This window comes from Bubalus kerabau, chromosome 22 (assembly GCF_029407905.1).
Source record: "Bubalus kerabau isolate K-KA32 ecotype Philippines breed swamp buffalo chromosome 22, PCC_UOA_SB_1v2, whole genome shotgun sequence".
Taxonomy (NCBI): Eukaryota; Metazoa; Chordata; class Mammalia; order Artiodactyla; family Bovidae; genus Bubalus; species Bubalus kerabau.
Genome location: NC_073645.1, coordinates 16,991,126 through 17,007,961, shown reverse-complemented (window position 1 = coordinate 17,007,961; position 16,836 = coordinate 16,991,126). Strand labels below are relative to the sequence as shown.

At 36.8% G+C, this 16,836-nt stretch overlaps 1 protein-coding gene across 7 annotated transcripts in view; it reads right to left on the bottom strand.

The window, feature by feature from the left end:
• The window catches only part of EXOC6 (exocyst complex component 6), a 177,389-nt gene that overhangs the window by 80,164 nt on the left and 80,389 nt on the right, over window positions 1-16,836 (bottom strand). For 6 of the 7 annotated variants that reach the window (XR_008707278.1, XM_055560915.1, XM_055560919.1 and 3 more), the window contains exons 16-18: window positions 12,354-12,465; window positions 11,693-11,827; window positions 718-897 (exon numbers count right to left, since the gene is read on the bottom strand). Coding sequence is in view for 6 of the 7 variants with exons in the window: in XM_055560915.1 (XP_055416890.1) it covers window positions 718-897; window positions 11,693-11,827; window positions 12,354-12,465 (427 nt within the window). In the remaining variant the exon portion in view is untranslated. The remainder of the gene's footprint in view (window positions 1-717; window positions 898-11,692; window positions 11,828-12,353; window positions 12,466-16,836) is intronic. The other variant, XM_055560920.1, reaches the window with a different exon arrangement.

Below are 16,836 nucleotides of genomic sequence, written 5' to 3'. Positions count from 1 at the left end.
AATATGGAGATTCCTCAAAAAATTAAGAGTAGAACTGCCATATGATCTAGCTATTTCAGTTGTGTATATTTATTTGAAGAAAAAGGAAAAATACTAATTTGAAAGTATATACACCACTATGATCACTGAAGCATAATTTACAATAGCCAAGATATGAGAACAACCTAAGTGTCCATGAATGGATAATGAAAATGTGCCATATATATGTATATATACAACAGAATGCTACATAGCTATAAAAAAAGGAAGGAAATCTTGCCATTTGCGACAACATGGATGGACCAGGAGGGTATTATGCTAAGTGAAATAAGTCAGATTGAGAAAGACAAATACCATAGGATTTCACTTTTATGTAGAATCAAACAAAACAAAAACAAACTCATAGATACACAGAACAGACTGGTGGTTACCAGAGGGTTAGGAGCTGGGGGAGGGTGAAGTAGATGGTAATTCAATCTATGATAGTGGTCACTGTAGTGTTCACAAATACCAATTAAATATAATGTTATACACCTGAAATTTATATGATGTTATATACCAATTTTAACTCAATAAAAAAAATAGCTAAATTAACATTTTTCACAAATTGATTTACAGAAAAGGAAATATTCAAACTAGGAAGTGGTTTAAACAAGTAAGCCTCCAACTAAAACTGAATTCTAAAATATATTTTAGTAAGCAAAATTATAACAATTTTTGGACATTTTTTATACTCACAGGCAAATGAGTAAACACTTGAAAGATGCTTCTCAAAAAATTAATAAGATCCATTAAATAACCACTAGCTCTTCCATCTGGCTCAGACATTGTCCAGTCATAATCAGCAAGCTGAACAAATTCATCAATTTTTTGATTAAGCTTGGTATATATTTCTCCCTCTGCTGCATGTCGGGCATCCTGACAGGATACAACAAAACAAAAAGTAAAAAACAAGTTACAGAATCAGGTGAAAAACAAAAGTTTTCTTAAAATTCCAAATTTTATTTTTTATATTTCTTTGGTTTAATATTTTAAACATTTATTCAAAATCCAACAAAACTGTAGGATTTCTGGTTGAAAGTACTCTATTTGACATCACTTTTTCCCCTAACTTCACTTTTACCTTTTTTGTCTTTATTTGGTAGTATAACTTATTAATTATCAATTCTGAACTGTTCTCACACCTCTAAGACCCTTAGGAGAAACAGAAACGGAAAACAAAAGCTGTTAAGAATGCAGACGACTTATATCCACTGACCCACTGAGGGAAACTAAGTTGGACTATCACATAAGAAATGAAATCATTACTGGTGTTTCGAGTAGAAGAGTCCCACCCCCCCACCCACTGCTCCCAAAAAGGTTAACTTCTCAAAACAAAAGAAATGGAGTGACCAAAAAAAGCAGAGTAAGAATACTCAAACATTTTCTGATCCATTAAAGCAACAAGAAAACTAGCAAAAATAGTCAAATCAATTTTTCCGGAGGTCTGGAAATTAATTCAAAACCTGCAGCAATTCAAGCAGCATCTACTCAAGAAAAACTGCTGAACCTTGGTATGGAAATAACTCTGTGATGTTTTAATGTGCCCCTTTTCACTTTTCCTCACTAGCTCCAGGTTCACAGTATCCTTGAAAATCAATATCCCACAGTCAGTCAGTCAGTTCAGTCGCTCAGTCATGTCCGACTCTTTGCGACCCCATGAATCACAGCACTCCGGGCCTCCCTGTCCACCACCAATTCCTGGAGTCCACCTAAACCCATGTCCATTGAGTCGGTGACGCTATCCAACCATCTCATCTTCTGTCATCCCCTTCTCCTCCTGCCCTCATCTTTCCCAGCATCAGGGTCTTTTCAAATGAGTCACCTCTTCGCATCAGGTGGCCAAAGTACTGGAGTTTCAGCTTCAACATCAGTCCTTCCAATGAACAACCAGGACTGATCTCCTTTAGAATGGACTGGTTGGATCTCATTGGAGTCTAAGGGACTCTCAAGAGTCTTCTCCAACACCACAGTTCAAAAGCATCAATTCTTCAGCACTCAGCTTTCTTCACAGTCCAACTCTCACATCCACACATGACCACTGGAAAAACCACAGCCTTGACTAGACGGACCTTTGTTGGCAAAGTAATGTCTCTGCTTTTCAATATGCTATCTAGGTTGGTCATAACTTTCCTTCCAAGGAGTAAGTGTCTTTTAATTTCATGGCTGCAGTCACCATCTGCAGTGATTTGGGAGCCCCCCAAAATAAAGTCACCACTGTTTCCACATCTATTTGCCATGAAGTGATGGGACCGGATGCCATGATCTTAGTTTTCTGAATGTTGAGCTTTAAGCCAACTTTTTCACTCTCCTCTTTCACTTTCATCAAGAGGCTCTTTAGTTCTTCTTCACTATCTGCCATAAGGGTGGTGTCATCTGCATATCTGAGGTTATTGATATTTCTCCCGGCAATCTTGATTCCAGCTTCTGCTTCCTCCAGCCCAGCATTTCTCATGATGTACTCTGCATATAAGTTAAATAATCAGGGTGACAATATACAGCCTTGATGTACTCCTTTTCCTATTTGGAACCAGTCTGTTGTTCCATGTCCAGTTCTAACTGTTGCTTCCTGACCTGCGTACAGGTTTCTCAAGAGGCAGGTCAGGTGGTCTGGTATTCCCATCTCTTTCAGAATTTTCCACAGTTTATTGTGATCCACACAGTCAAAGGCTTGGGCATAGTCAATAAAGCAGAAATAGATGTTTTTCTGGAACTCTCTTGCTTTTTTGATGATCCACCGGATGTTGGCAATTTGGTCTCTGGTTCCTCTGCCTTTTCTAAAACCATCTTGAACATCTGGAAGTTCACGGTTCACATATTGCTGAAGCCTGGCTTGGAGAATTTTGAGCATTACTTTCCTAGCCTGTGAGATGAGTGCAATTGTACAGTAGTTTGAGCGTTCCTTGGCATTGCCTTTCTTTGGGATTGGAATGAAAACTGACCTTTTCCAGTCCTGTGGCCACTGCTGAGTTTTCCAAATTTGCTGGCATACTGAGTGCAGCACTTTCACAGCATCATCTTTGAGGATTTGAAATAGCTCAACTGGAATTCCATCACCTCCACTACCTTTGTTCGTAGTGATGCTTTCTAAGGCCCACTTGACTTCACATTCCAGGCTGTCTGGCTCTAGGTGAGTGATCACACCATCGTGATTATCTGGGTCATGAAGATCTTTTTTGTACAGTTCTTCTGTGTATGCTTGCCACCTCTTCTTAAGATCTTCTGCTTCTGTTAGGTCCATACCATTTCTGTCCTTTATTGAGCCCATCTTTGCATGAAATGTTCCCTTGGTATCTTTAATTTTCTTGAAGAGATCTCTAGTCTTTGCATTCTGTTGTTTTCCTCTATTTCTTTGCATTGATCACTGAGGAAGGCTTTCTTATCTCTCCTTGCTATTCTCTGGAACTCTGCATTCAAACGGGTATATCTTTCCTTTTCTCCTTTGCTTTTCGCGTCCCTTCTTTTCACAGCTATTTGTAAGGCCTCCTCAGACAGCCATTTTGCTTTTTTGCATTTCTTTTTCTTGGGGATGTTGTTGATTCCTGTCTCCTGTACAATGTCACGAACCTCATTCCATAGTTCATCAGGCACTCTGTCTATCAGATCTAGTCCCTTAAATCTATTTCTCACTTCCACTGTAAGGCATTTGATTTAGGTCATACCCGAATGGTCTAGTGGTTTCCCCCACTTTCTTCAATTTCAGTCTGAATTTGGCAATAAGGAGTTCATGATCCAAGCCACAGTCAGTTCCCAGTCTTGTTTTTGCTGACTGTATAGAGCTTCTCCATCTTTGGCTGCAAAGAATATAATCAATCTGATTTCACTACTGACCATCTGGTGATGTCCATGTGTAGGGTCTTCTCTTGTGTTGTTGGAAGAGGGTGTTTGCTACGACCAGTGTGTTCTCTTGGCAGAACTCTATTAGCCTTTGCCCTGCTTCATTCTGTACTCCAAGGCCAAATTTGCCTGTTATTCCAGGTGTTTCTTGACATCCTACTTTTGTATTCCAGTCCCTTATAATGAAAATGACATCTTTTTTGGGTGTTAGTTCTAGAAGGTTTTGTAGGGTTCATAGAACTGTTCAGCTTCTTCAGCATTACTGGTCAGGGCATAGACTTGGATTACCATGATATTGAATGACTTGCCTTGGAAACAAACAGAGATCATTCTGTCATTTTTGAGATTGCATCCAAGTACTGCATTTCGAACTCTTTTGTTGACTATGATGGCTACTCCATTTCTTCTAAGGGAACCCTGCCCACTGTAGTAGATATAATGGTCATCTGAGTTAAATGCACCCATTCAAGTCCATCTTGATTCCTAGAATGTTCAGTTCACTGATTTCTAGAATGTTGATGTTCACCCTTGTCATCTCCTGTTTGACCCACATCAGTGGTAAACACCTGTGTTGGCCTGTCAGCGGACACAGCAGGGGCAGAATGAGTTGGCACTCCTTTAAAGCCATATTCCCAGAGAATTATCATTATTTGATCTATCTGGTGATTCCCTGGAAGACTCCACTTGCAGAGATGTCTTTTACATGACCTAAAAACAGGATTGTTGAGAGCAAAAAGCCTTTTTCCTGGGAGCATTTGTTAAAAACAATTAGAGGCAATTGTGTAACATCACAGACACTTTAGGTGGCAGGTAACAACTAGGGTACACACTAAGTGAACCAAAAAGCTTAGAAGGAAAAACTGGGGAATGAAATGTCCATAGATGGGTTTGAAAAGCTCTGACATATTCCTGGGAAGCTAGAAGACTGTGTACATGTATAGGGCTGTGAACATACTCCAGAAAGACCTGAGAAAGCTCTAAGCTCTCATTTATAGCTGACCCTGAAGTTCTGTGCAAGAAGGATGTGAAGGTTAACGCAGAGGTGTCAAATGCCTGATTGCTGAAGGCATGCCCCAATAAATACAGAGAGTCCCTCAAAAAGACTGGGAGACTGATTGGTTCCAGATTTTTATGGAAATCTGTGTCCAATCATTAGCTGGTCACTAAGCTAACTAAGCAGAGACTTCAGTGGCCACAGATGACAAAAAATACAGACTTTACAGAATTAATTCAGAAAAGTCATGAAACAACCAACCACCTACCAGGAAGAAACAACAAACCTTGGAGAGAAAGGAGAATCTGATTATCAGAATTGCCACATTACAATATGACTTTATTTTTAATTTTCTTTGGCATATAATTGATTTGCAATGTTGTGTTAGTTTCAGATGTACAGCAAAGTAAATCAGTTATACATACATATCCACTTTTTTTTAAGATTCTTTTCCCATATAGGGCATTACAGAGTATTGAGTAGAGTTCCCTATGCTATAGAGTAGGTTCTAATTAGTTATCTATCGGAGTGTGCATATGTCAATCTCAATCAATATGTCAGTCTCAATCTCCCAGTTTTTCTCTCCCCCACTTATCCCCTGATAACCATAAGTTTGTTTTCCACATCTGTGATTCAACTTCTGTTTTGTAAATAAGTTCATTTGTACCCGCTTTTAAGGTTTCACATATATGTGATATCGTATGGTATTTATCTGTGTCTGACTTACTTCACTCAGTATGACAATCTCTAGATCCATCCATGTTACATTATTTTAAATGTCCAGATTTCAATAAAATTTGAAAGTTGCACAAAGAAACAAGAAAGTATGAGACACTGGACTTATAAGACAAAGGTTTTAAATCAGTCTTTAAAATAATCAAAGAACTAAAGGAAAATATGAGAACAATACCTGACAAAATTAACTATAAAGAGATAGAAACTACTTGAAAATAAAGAACCTAATAGAAATTCTGTAGTTGAAAAATACAATAAATGAAACAAACAAAAAAAATCACTCCAGGAGTTCAACAGCACATCTGAGCAGGCAGAAGACAAAGACAATTTGATCAACAATATAAACCAACTAGGCCTAACAGACATCTACTGAACATTCAACATTAGCAGACCGTGCGTTAGTCTCAAATGAACATGGGACACTATCCACAACAGAGCAAATGTTAGGTCATAAAACAAACCTTTAAAGCAAGGTTCCCCAACCAGGCCATCTAGCAGGAAGTGAACAGCTGTGACCCTAAAATCGTCCACCTCCCACTTCACCCCATCCCCACCTGTGGAAAAGCTGTCTTTCATGAAAAAAGTCCCTGGTGCCAAAAAGCTAGGACTGGGGCTCTAAAAGACTGATATCATACAAAGTATGTTCTCTGACTACAATGGAATGGATATTTCTGGCAAAACTAATACTTATTGGAAATCCCCTGGTGGTCCAATGGTTGAGACTCCATGCTTTCACTGCTGAGGACACAGGTTCAATTTCTGGTCAGGGAACTAATATCCCACAAACCATACATCACGGCCAAAAAGCAAAACACACACACACAAAAACCTAATACTATTTAAATTCATGTCTTGACTAAGAGGAGACCTAAGTATCACTCACCATTATCAGTCACATACATTTGAACACAACTTAACCTAAGGTATCATTTGTATCATGTCCTATGAATTAAAGTGGTATAAAGACACTGAGACATCTTTCACCCTCAAGGATCTCACAATTCAGGAAGAGAATCAATATTACAAAACATGATTAGTGCTGCTGCTGCTGCTAAGTCGCGTCAGTCGTGTCCGACCCTGTGCGACCCCATAGATGGCAGCCCACCAGGCTCCGCCATCCCTGGGATTCTCCAGGCAAGAACACTGGAGTGGGCTGCCATTTCCTCTGCACGCTACTGAAGTTCAATCCCTTGGGTTGGGAAGATCCCCTGAAGAAGGGAATGGCTACCCACTCCAGTATTCTTGCGTGGAGAACTCCATGGAGAGAGGAGCTTGGCAGCCTACAGTCCACAGGGTTGTGAAGAGTCGGACACAACTGAGTGAAGAACATTTTCACTTTTATCAGAGGAATAAAACAAAGCAGGCTGAGGGACTTCCCTTGTGGTCCAATGGTTAAAACTCTGAGCTCCCCAAGCAGAGGCCTGAGTTCGATACATGGTTGGGGAACTAAGATCCCACATGCCTCTGGCCAAAAAGCCAAAACATAAAACAGAAGCAGTATTGTTACAAATTCAGTAAAGGCTTTTTTTTAAAAAAAAAAAGTCTGCATCAAAAAAATCTCAAAAAAAAAAAAAAATAGAAGGAAAGAAGCACACAAAAAGATTTCATTATATCTTTTTTTTTGTATTTATACACTAGAATACACTGAGTTATTTGGTAAGATATTTCTAAAAAAATGATCACTAATGATCACTTACGAGAGTGTTAGGAAAATCAGTTTGGACTTCCTAGAGAGTAGTACTACAGTTGAAACCAAAACACTCTCAATCCTTATGATCTGATTAGAAAGTCAAGAACACATCAACTAACTCCTAAATTAAATTTTAAATGAATCAGCTTATAAACAAAGCAACTAATTTCTTCTTTGCTTCTTAAGGGACTTCCCAGGTAGCACAGTACTAAAGAATCTGCCTGCCAATGCAGGAGGTGTTAAGAGATGCAGGTATGATCCCTGGGTCAGGAAGATTCCCTGGAGTAGGAAATGACAACCTACTCCAGTATTCTTGCCTGGGGAATTTCATGGACAGAGGAGCCTGGCGAGGGTCCCAAAGAGTTGGACGTGAATGAGTGCACGCAGGCACATGTGTGTATGCGCGCGTACACACACACACACACACACACACACACACACACACACACTGCTTGTTAAAGAAATAGTGCCCTCTGGAGGCAGAAACATATCTCACATAACTTTAGAACTTTTTAATTTCAATGTACAAAAATTAAGTGATATCATACTATCAGCGGTTCTTGACCACAGATGTGTAACAAAATCACTCAAAGAACTATTTTAAACAGATATATGCACAAACTCCATGCTAGTCCTCATAGACTATAAGCATATGTGTTTTAAATAAAAGATAAGTAGTAATATCACTGAAAATTTTAGTAAACATCTATGATTTATCGTCTACTATCTTTTCTCCCTTATTGGAAAAGTCTGCAAATATATTTTGGAAAAATCACTCTGCCCCCATTCACAGCTCTATTTGGTCTGGAGAGAACTGAATCTCTATCTAGTGCCAAGGATGGATACTGATGAGCTGATCATCCTCTTAACTCACAGGGAGTTCCACAGCAGCTAGCTATCTGCTTTTAGATGGATAGAGCATGAGGATATAAGGTTTAAAATTGTGACCTCGCAGCCGTTTTGCTACTAAAGAAGAAAACCTACAGCTGCCATTATAGGCTGAACACGAGGCCCAAACTACAAAAAGCGGAGTTAAAAATTAAAAGATGGAGGGACTCTGGACACTCAATTATACTTTAGGTTTTCCTAAGTTGTCATTCTCTGTATTTGCCTATTACCTATTACTCCAATTTTGGTGGCAGCAGTGTGGTCTGTGATTTCACTTCTCTGAAAGATCAAGGAAGAGCTGTTGATATTTTCACAATCTTCTCAGCTTTTCACTTGTCGGGACATAGCTCTTTACATGCCAGACTGGAAAAATGGAAGTCTGTGTTCATTTTTTAATTGAGCTATATCTATTTATAATTAGTGCCTGTATAAATTGTATATGTTTATATATGAATGTTATTTTTTTAAGTGTTTTTTAGAATCCATGTACCATGCCCTTGCTCCACAGGAGGAAAATTTCAAGTCCTTAATCAAAGATAATTTACCACTATCACTTTAGCCATAATAAAAAAAAAAATTTGCTACATACTCATCAACAGATTAAAAAAGGCAAACTGATGAAGATCACAAGCATATACTTTCTAGGCACTTACACCTGCAATCACTGCCAGGACTCAAAAGGAAAGAACTCTTCAGGGCGGCAGGTTGGAAATGCTTCATGGAGCAAAGTTAAAGAGCTCCGATGCCAAAGGAAAAGAATTGGGCCATTCCTCTACTACACTGATTAAAAGGGAACACTATTCCCGCTTTCCCCTCTGTTCTGATGCAAATCTTTCTAGTTAGAAGTCTTATATTAGCTTCAAGTAACTCTCAGTGTGGGTCCACGTTAATTTAAAAAAACTGCAGTACTGCTGAAGGGCAGGAACCGTTTATTTTATCACTCACAGATTTAGTACAATGAAAGGCAAGCTAACGAGACAGTCTACACAGTATTTCATAAAGTAAACAAATATATAAAATCACGCACTTTGTATATACATATGTGGGATTCTGGAGTATGGGTAATGGATGTATGGGTAAAAGGACCATGCATACAAGTGCTTATTTCTATAATCATTAAGTAACATAATAGGAATATGCTTGATCAGGCCATTGGACGGAAAAGAATTAGGCTGAAGAGGTTAACTAAGCGATCCAGCTAATGTCTGTAATCAAAACTGTACTTTAATCATCTACAGACTACTCACTATGAATGGAAATTCCCCCAATCTCCCTCAGGAATTCACTTTAATATTGATTTAACAATTCTCCCTGTTGAATTGCTTTCTTGTATCACAGTTTAAGATAAATAATTCCTCTTGAAACAGATCAAAGGCAGAACTGAAAAACACTTAATCTTCACATATTGCGCTTGAAATAGCTCTTGCTTTTATATCATCAAACAGAAACGGTTTCCTAAGTTCTATGTGAAAATAAAAAATAAACAATAAAAAATAAGGATGCTCTGCTATTTGTACAAGCTGAACTTGATTTCCTGATTTCCAAGAAAAGTCAAGGAGTATATCTTATGACAGTTGTACTTTCAGCTAAATATCTACAACTTAAGCACCACCGGCAATATGGACCAGAGCTAACACTTCTAAATTTCCTCCCAACAGGATGATTCTGAGAAGTATATGTAGTTCCAGGATTCCTTAATCTAAAGCATCATGTTCCAGTATCTGTAGCATTCTGACTTACAACTGGTAAGAAAAATTGCTTGACGATCCCTTGATCAATGCATTTCATGTTTTAATCAGAGTATAGGGTTAGCCTATTAAATATAATGCCAATCGTTAAATATGCTTACAATTCCAGTCCCCAGTAAATCCCTTCTTGACAGCATATGAGTAACACATGGACGTAAAGACAGAAAACAATAAAGAGAAAGGACTGTATAAAATCTAACATTGAAGCAAAGAATCAATCAGTCTGTGGATAAATAAATGTTCATAAACTTGTGGAATCTCCTTCTATATTATGGTACTTATTATATCATATTTTCAGGTGTATTTTTACAGTTTTCCCTCCTGAGCTCCTTGAAGGCAGGGATTTATTTCTCTATTTTCAGCACCTAACAGAGCGCTCAGAGCACAACAAATGGCACTGCGCTAAGTATCCCCTTTAATCCTCATAATAACTGTGTGACACAGATAATATATTACTACTCTAACTTTATAGATAATAAACCCAGGAGTCATTAAAATGAAAGAATGTGGCAAAGTCACACAGTAGTCTAACTCCAGAGTATATGCTTGCAATTACTGTACTATTTGCTGCTGTTCACTCAGTTATGTCCAACTCTTTGTGACCCCATGGACTGCAGCATCCCAGGCTTCCCTGTCCTTCACCTTCTTCTGGAGCTTGCTCAAACTCATGTCCATTGAGTCGGTGATGCCATCCAGCCATCTCATCCTCTGTCATCCCTTTCTCCTCCTACCTTCACCCTTTCCCAGAATCAGGGGCTTTTCCAGTGAGTCAGTTCTTAGTATCACGTAGCCAAAGTATTGGAGCTTCAGCGTCGGCATCAGTCCCTCCAATGAATATTTAGGATTGATTTCCTTTAGGATTGACTGGTTTGCTCTCCTTACAGTCCAAGGGACTCTCAAGAGCCTTCTCCAACACCACAGTTCAAAACTGAATAAATGAATGCCTGTTTTGTCCAGCTTCTATCTCAGTTGTAATAAATAATTTTATTAATTTGTCCACTCAGATATCATCTGCATTTGTGTCTTATGGATCAGGATGACTACATGTGCTTAAGAATCATCAGAGGAGCAAATTTGGGGCTCAGGCTGCTAATTTTAGGAAACTAAGGGTCTTCTCTTGACTTAACACTTCCAAAGTCTGATTACTGTTAACGTTAGTTATATCTAAATACAAGTATTCTGAATTTCTAAAATATAAGTGATTATACTATGATCTTAAGGGATAAACTGGGTAACTTATCATGACTTCCCAGGTGGCACAGTGGTAAAGAATCCACATGCCAATGAAGGAGATGCAAGGGACATGGGTTTGATCCCCGCATCTGGAAGATTCCCTGGAGAAGGAAATGGCAACCCACTCCAGTATTCTTGCCTGGGAAATCCCATGGAGAGAGGAGCCTGGCTGGCTATGGTCCATGGGGTCACAAAAAAGTCGGATATGACCAAGCGACTGCTGCTGCTGCTGCTAAATCGCTTCAGTCATGTCCGACTCTGTGCGACCCCATAGACGGAAGCCCACCAGGTTCCCCTGTCCCTGGGATTCTCCAGGCAAGAACACCAGAGTGGGTTGCCATTTCCTTCTCCAATGCATGAAACTGACAAGTGAAAGTGAAGTCGCTCAGTCGTGTCCAACTCCTAGCGACCCCATGGACTGCAGCCCACCAGGCTCCTCCGTCCATGGGATTTCCCAGGCAAGAGTACTGGAGTGGGGTGCCATTGCCATCTCCAAAATGTCTGCTTACAGTGACTGAAATAAAAACTTTTGGTCAGATTTTTACATACCTTAAAAGTAGAAAGTCCATAAAGTCTTGTGGTATGGACAGTTTCTTGAGAAATATTTGTAATGTTAGTTATAAAGTCCTCAAGGTATTTGCAGGCTTGTTCTAGGTGTGTGGTATTTATGATGATTTGCACTAGCTAGAAAATAGAAAATATCTTCAGTAAAATGCAGGTTACATGTATATACAAAGTCATTACATTTTTAAAAATAGGATTATTACTTTTAGCAACTGCACCATTTCTGCATAATTATAGCAGTATAGAATACAACTGATTATCTGATATCAAAAGCCTGCTACAAATACTGCTTATGAATGCTATCATTAAAAAAAAGTCTATCAATTAAAAATAACTTTTCAAGATACTTTTTCAAATTTTATACATTCAACAAAGTTAAAAAAGAGTATTTTCACTTCATGTAAAGTCTGACAAATATAAATCTCCATATATCTTCTAACATCTTCAACTATCCACTATTCTCCATGTAAACCCTTTTCCCTCATATCACTTGAATTTACAAAGAGACTTTTGTTTTAAAACAAATCCACTTCTATCAATAAATTTACAATGAAAAGTTAGTTTTATAGGATGATGTTCAGCAATAAATTTATAATAACTGTTTCGTACAATGAAACATTTAGCTATAAATATCTTTTTAACCTACCTCTGTCAAACCTATATGAGGTTTTTTAATAAGATTCAGTAAACAGCTACTCAAAGTTCTGGTCAGCAGCAGATTTGTAGATTTTCTAAGCATATCATCTATTTCTGTTGAGCTAAAAACAAAGGTTGATATCATTAAGCTTTCCACAAGGGTTATAGTTAGTTAGTTTCCTAAATAATTTAATGCAATTTACTAAAGTAACTTGCTCCAATTTTTTAATATTGTTATATGAATTACAATCATTCATATTTATTAACTCACATATTTCAATTCAATTTAGTTTCATAAAAAGGATACTTGCCATAAATGAAAATGTTCATTTATAGAAAAATTTAATTGTATTCAATTAACTGTTACAGTAAAACCATAGGGTACTTAGTATAAGGAAATAAAACTATTCTTAAATTATGACTCCACTGTGTGACAGCCAATGACACTTTATATATGTGTATATAAAGACACTTTATATACACTATAGTTAAAATTATTTTTAAAATACAAATTGATGTGAACTGTCTGGATATAATTAATTGCTAGATTCAATTTTAATATAACTAAGCTATCCATTTCCACTGAGTTTCTTTTTTAAAGATTTAAAGAAATTAACTGCCTTACACTAGTTTTAATTTGGGAGAGGGAGGAACTAACCTTATGTTTCTTAGCATCCTAAACATTGCTAAAAAAGGACTAAAAAGACTATTTTCTTCTAACCACTAGGCCTTTAATTTAAGTAAATAATGATATATTTTTTTGGTATACAGCCTCATAACCAAAACAATTAAGCTGTGTCCTAGATCAAGTTTTCACAGTTTAAGCACTACTGACATACATACAGGCTAGACAATTCTTTGTTGTAGGGCTGTCTTGTACCATTGAAAGATGTGTAGCAGCATCCCTGGCCTCCATCCGCCTGATGCAGGTAGCATTCTTTCCCCTAGTTGTGACAACCCAAAATGTCTCTAGATGGTATCAGATATACCTTGGGGGAAAAAACTGCCCCAACTGAGACTCACTGACTCAAATACAGTCTAACATTTTAATTTTAGCACCCTTTTACTTTTTATTAAAATATTACTCTTACAAATCTATGAAGCACAAATATTTACTAGTTTATATTAATATTTATTTTAAATATGCAAATAGAGCATGATTTGATAAATCACAGGTAATTTTCACTACTATCCTAATGTTCTCCATTTTAATGCAGGTATTCTTCAATTTCTGCCAACCCTAATTCTGGCAGACCTGAGGAGACTATGTCTCTCTGATTCTTTGTATCTAAAGTCAAGACTGCCCAGGCAATGTATATAATTTCAGTAGGGTTTCAGGGTTACACAGCAGCAAACTAACAGAAAACTCTAATCTATCAATAGTGTCCCTAGAACAAGCAACGTACTCACGCTGATAAAAAGGAGGTGGTTGCCAACTCCTCTGGTTTCTTTTCTGACACACTCAAAATTATGCTTAAAGACACCCTGTATAGCATCCTTTTCAGATGAAAAGTTATCCATGACAGATAATGTCTTTTATTTCCCCTGAACTTCCTTGAATGCTGAATCAATACGTCTTTTTCTTCCATAAGTAAAAGCAGAGAAAGAAAACCTATCAGCACCTATGTCCTATTGGTACTGGTAAGATTTACCCAACAATCACCAGGATTTCCCCCACAAGGCTTTTATCCTAACTGAGCCAATTTTTCCCTTAACTTCATGTCTTTTGAGATTATAACTTGTACTCTTCCTAATTTTTAAATAGCATTTCACAGTAATTAAATCTTAATATACAATAAATCTCCTAAATTATGTTACAGCTTAACCTTTTATGAAAGCTGAAAATTTCTTAAAGGTCATATTAGATCCAGATGTTTCCTCTGCAACCAAATAATGGAGACTTTGGAGTTTCTTCATGAAGTCATTTCATTCACTGGCCCTGCTTTTATTCACATATAAAAAGAAACCCAAACATTTTTACTATAAGAGCTCTAAAGCATCTTCTTGTTCTAAAAATTTAACTGCAAAATGTTTAAACATAATAAAAGAGCTTTAAACACACAAAGTTATTTTCCATAACTCTTTTACTGACAAATTAAAAAAAAAAAGCAACTCCAGTAGCTCAATTTTAGGTCACAGATATAAATTTTTTAATAAAAATACATGTCAGAAAGCTGATAATCAAGAATAAATTTATATACTTTCATATTAACTATGCTGTTTCTGTATTCTAAGGTAGTTATTACTTCATTAACAAAATGAAAATAGACAATGTACTTAGTAAAGCTAATTTTTTAAAAACGTAAGCATAAATGCCTTGCAAGATGAATAACACAGTATCAGAGTTAATGAGAACTGAATACTGAAGTAACAAAATGACAATATTTTTATCAAGAGAAGGAAAAACTAGACAATGTTTCCTGCTGTAGCATTTATATACAACATTTACCTTTTAGAATACTAGAAGTTCATACATAAAAAGAATCAGAACTGAGGGGGAAGTAGGGAAGCTTTTGGGAAAATGACACATAATATTGTGACTAATGGCTTTTATCTTTGGTATTACAAATGCTGTAAAAAAATCAAATAACAATAGAAATCCACTGCCTCTCCTCTGTAAAGAAACAAAATAAAAGTTAATTCTACGATGCTAAATTTCTATACTTCCTACCAATTAACAATATCTTAACTAAGTATCAGTCCTGTATTTCAGGAATCAACAGATTAGATTAGATAATAAAAAATACTTGTCAGGATATACATATTATACATGATACCCAGTGTTAAAGTAATCTATATTTAAAGGAAAAATGAGGGGGACCAGTTTATAGATTCAGGATTGCAGCTTCAAGAATAATTCTACAATATAACATTTGAGCCAAGGTGTAGGATGACTGTTGAGATACTCCTTTTTTCTCCTTTTCACTTGCATACTTTACCCCAAAGTAAAAAATGAATGTATGCATCATTGTTTTCAAAGGTAACTATAACCAGAATCAATTTGAGTGTATATAAACAAAGTTAAGTCCACCCAAGTGTAAGTCAAATTCTTTTTTGTCCCTTAACTTTGTCATCTAATTATTCATAAATACTCTGATTTTAGGGCTCCTAAACACTTTTTTGAGTGTGTGGGTATGTGTGTGTGCCATGCCTTTCTATTAATTATACTGAATGAGTTTTACTAGATAATTCTTATATGGATAATTTCATATATGCATTTAAGATAAAGACAAATCTGATAAGCACAGATTTATCATAAATACCACAAAAGCGCCATCTACCAAGAGCATGATTAAAATAACAAAAAACCCAAAGAATATCTAAAATCATGATATTAAATTGATAAAAATTCACTTTATACATGGAAAATTATTCATATGAAACAATTCAGGTGAATCAAAGACAGTTATAAATTGTGCCAACTCAGGAGTGCAATAAAAATCTCTGAATCAAATAATGTAGCTGATGGCATTCAATTAATGAATATAAAATAATGCTAAACAGTTCATCTAAAGTCAATCTGGAATCATGATCTGTTGTTATGGTATCAGTGAAAATGAAAGTGAAAAGTCACTCAGTTGTGTCTGACTCTTTGTGACCCCATGAACTTACACAGTCCTGGGGACTATACAGTCCCCATGGACTATATATCTCCTCCTGGAGAAGGGAAAGGCTACCCATTCCAATCTTCTGGCCTGGAGAATGGACTATACAGTCCATGGAATTCTCCAGGCCAGAAGACTGGAATGGGTAGCCTTTCCCTTCTCCAGGAGATCTTCCCAACCCAGGGATTGAATCCAGGTCTCCCGCATTGCAGGTGGATTCTTTAACAGCTGAGCCACAAGGGAAGCCCCATGGTATCAGAATCACTACCAAATTGATTATATATTTCTAAAAATAGCTTGTTAACTACACTGATTCATAAAATGTGTGACTTCTGATATTGATGAGAGAAATTTGCATGGATAACTATCTTTTATAGCATGAAACATTTCTCATTGACATTCTGAATCTCTACTACAAAGTGATGTGGGGGAAAAAAAGACATATCATCAAATGATATGACAAAAACAAGGAAATCACTAGATATGAAAGAATCATTTGATTTGAGCAATCAAAAGATATGTTTTGTAATACACTTTGTGTTTTGAATTAAAATAGTAAATGCAAACATTTAATTGTGTTTATATTCTCTATGTTAGCATTTTGTTATATGAAGTTCTTTCTATCCCCAAATAGTGAATTGGGAGTTGAAATGCAAGTTTTTTATAGTCTTCATTCTGGAACAAATTCACATGACATACAGTAAAGCTAACAGGTGATTTAGTTATTATAATTTAGGTTTTCAAGTTCAAAAGATAGCACAAAAAAACCTGAGAATGTAACACTGTATTGTTTTAGTCGCTAAGTCGTGTCCACCTCTTTGCGACCCCATGGACCGTAGCCTACCAGGCTTCTCTGTTCATGGAATTTCCTAGGCAAGAGTACTGGAG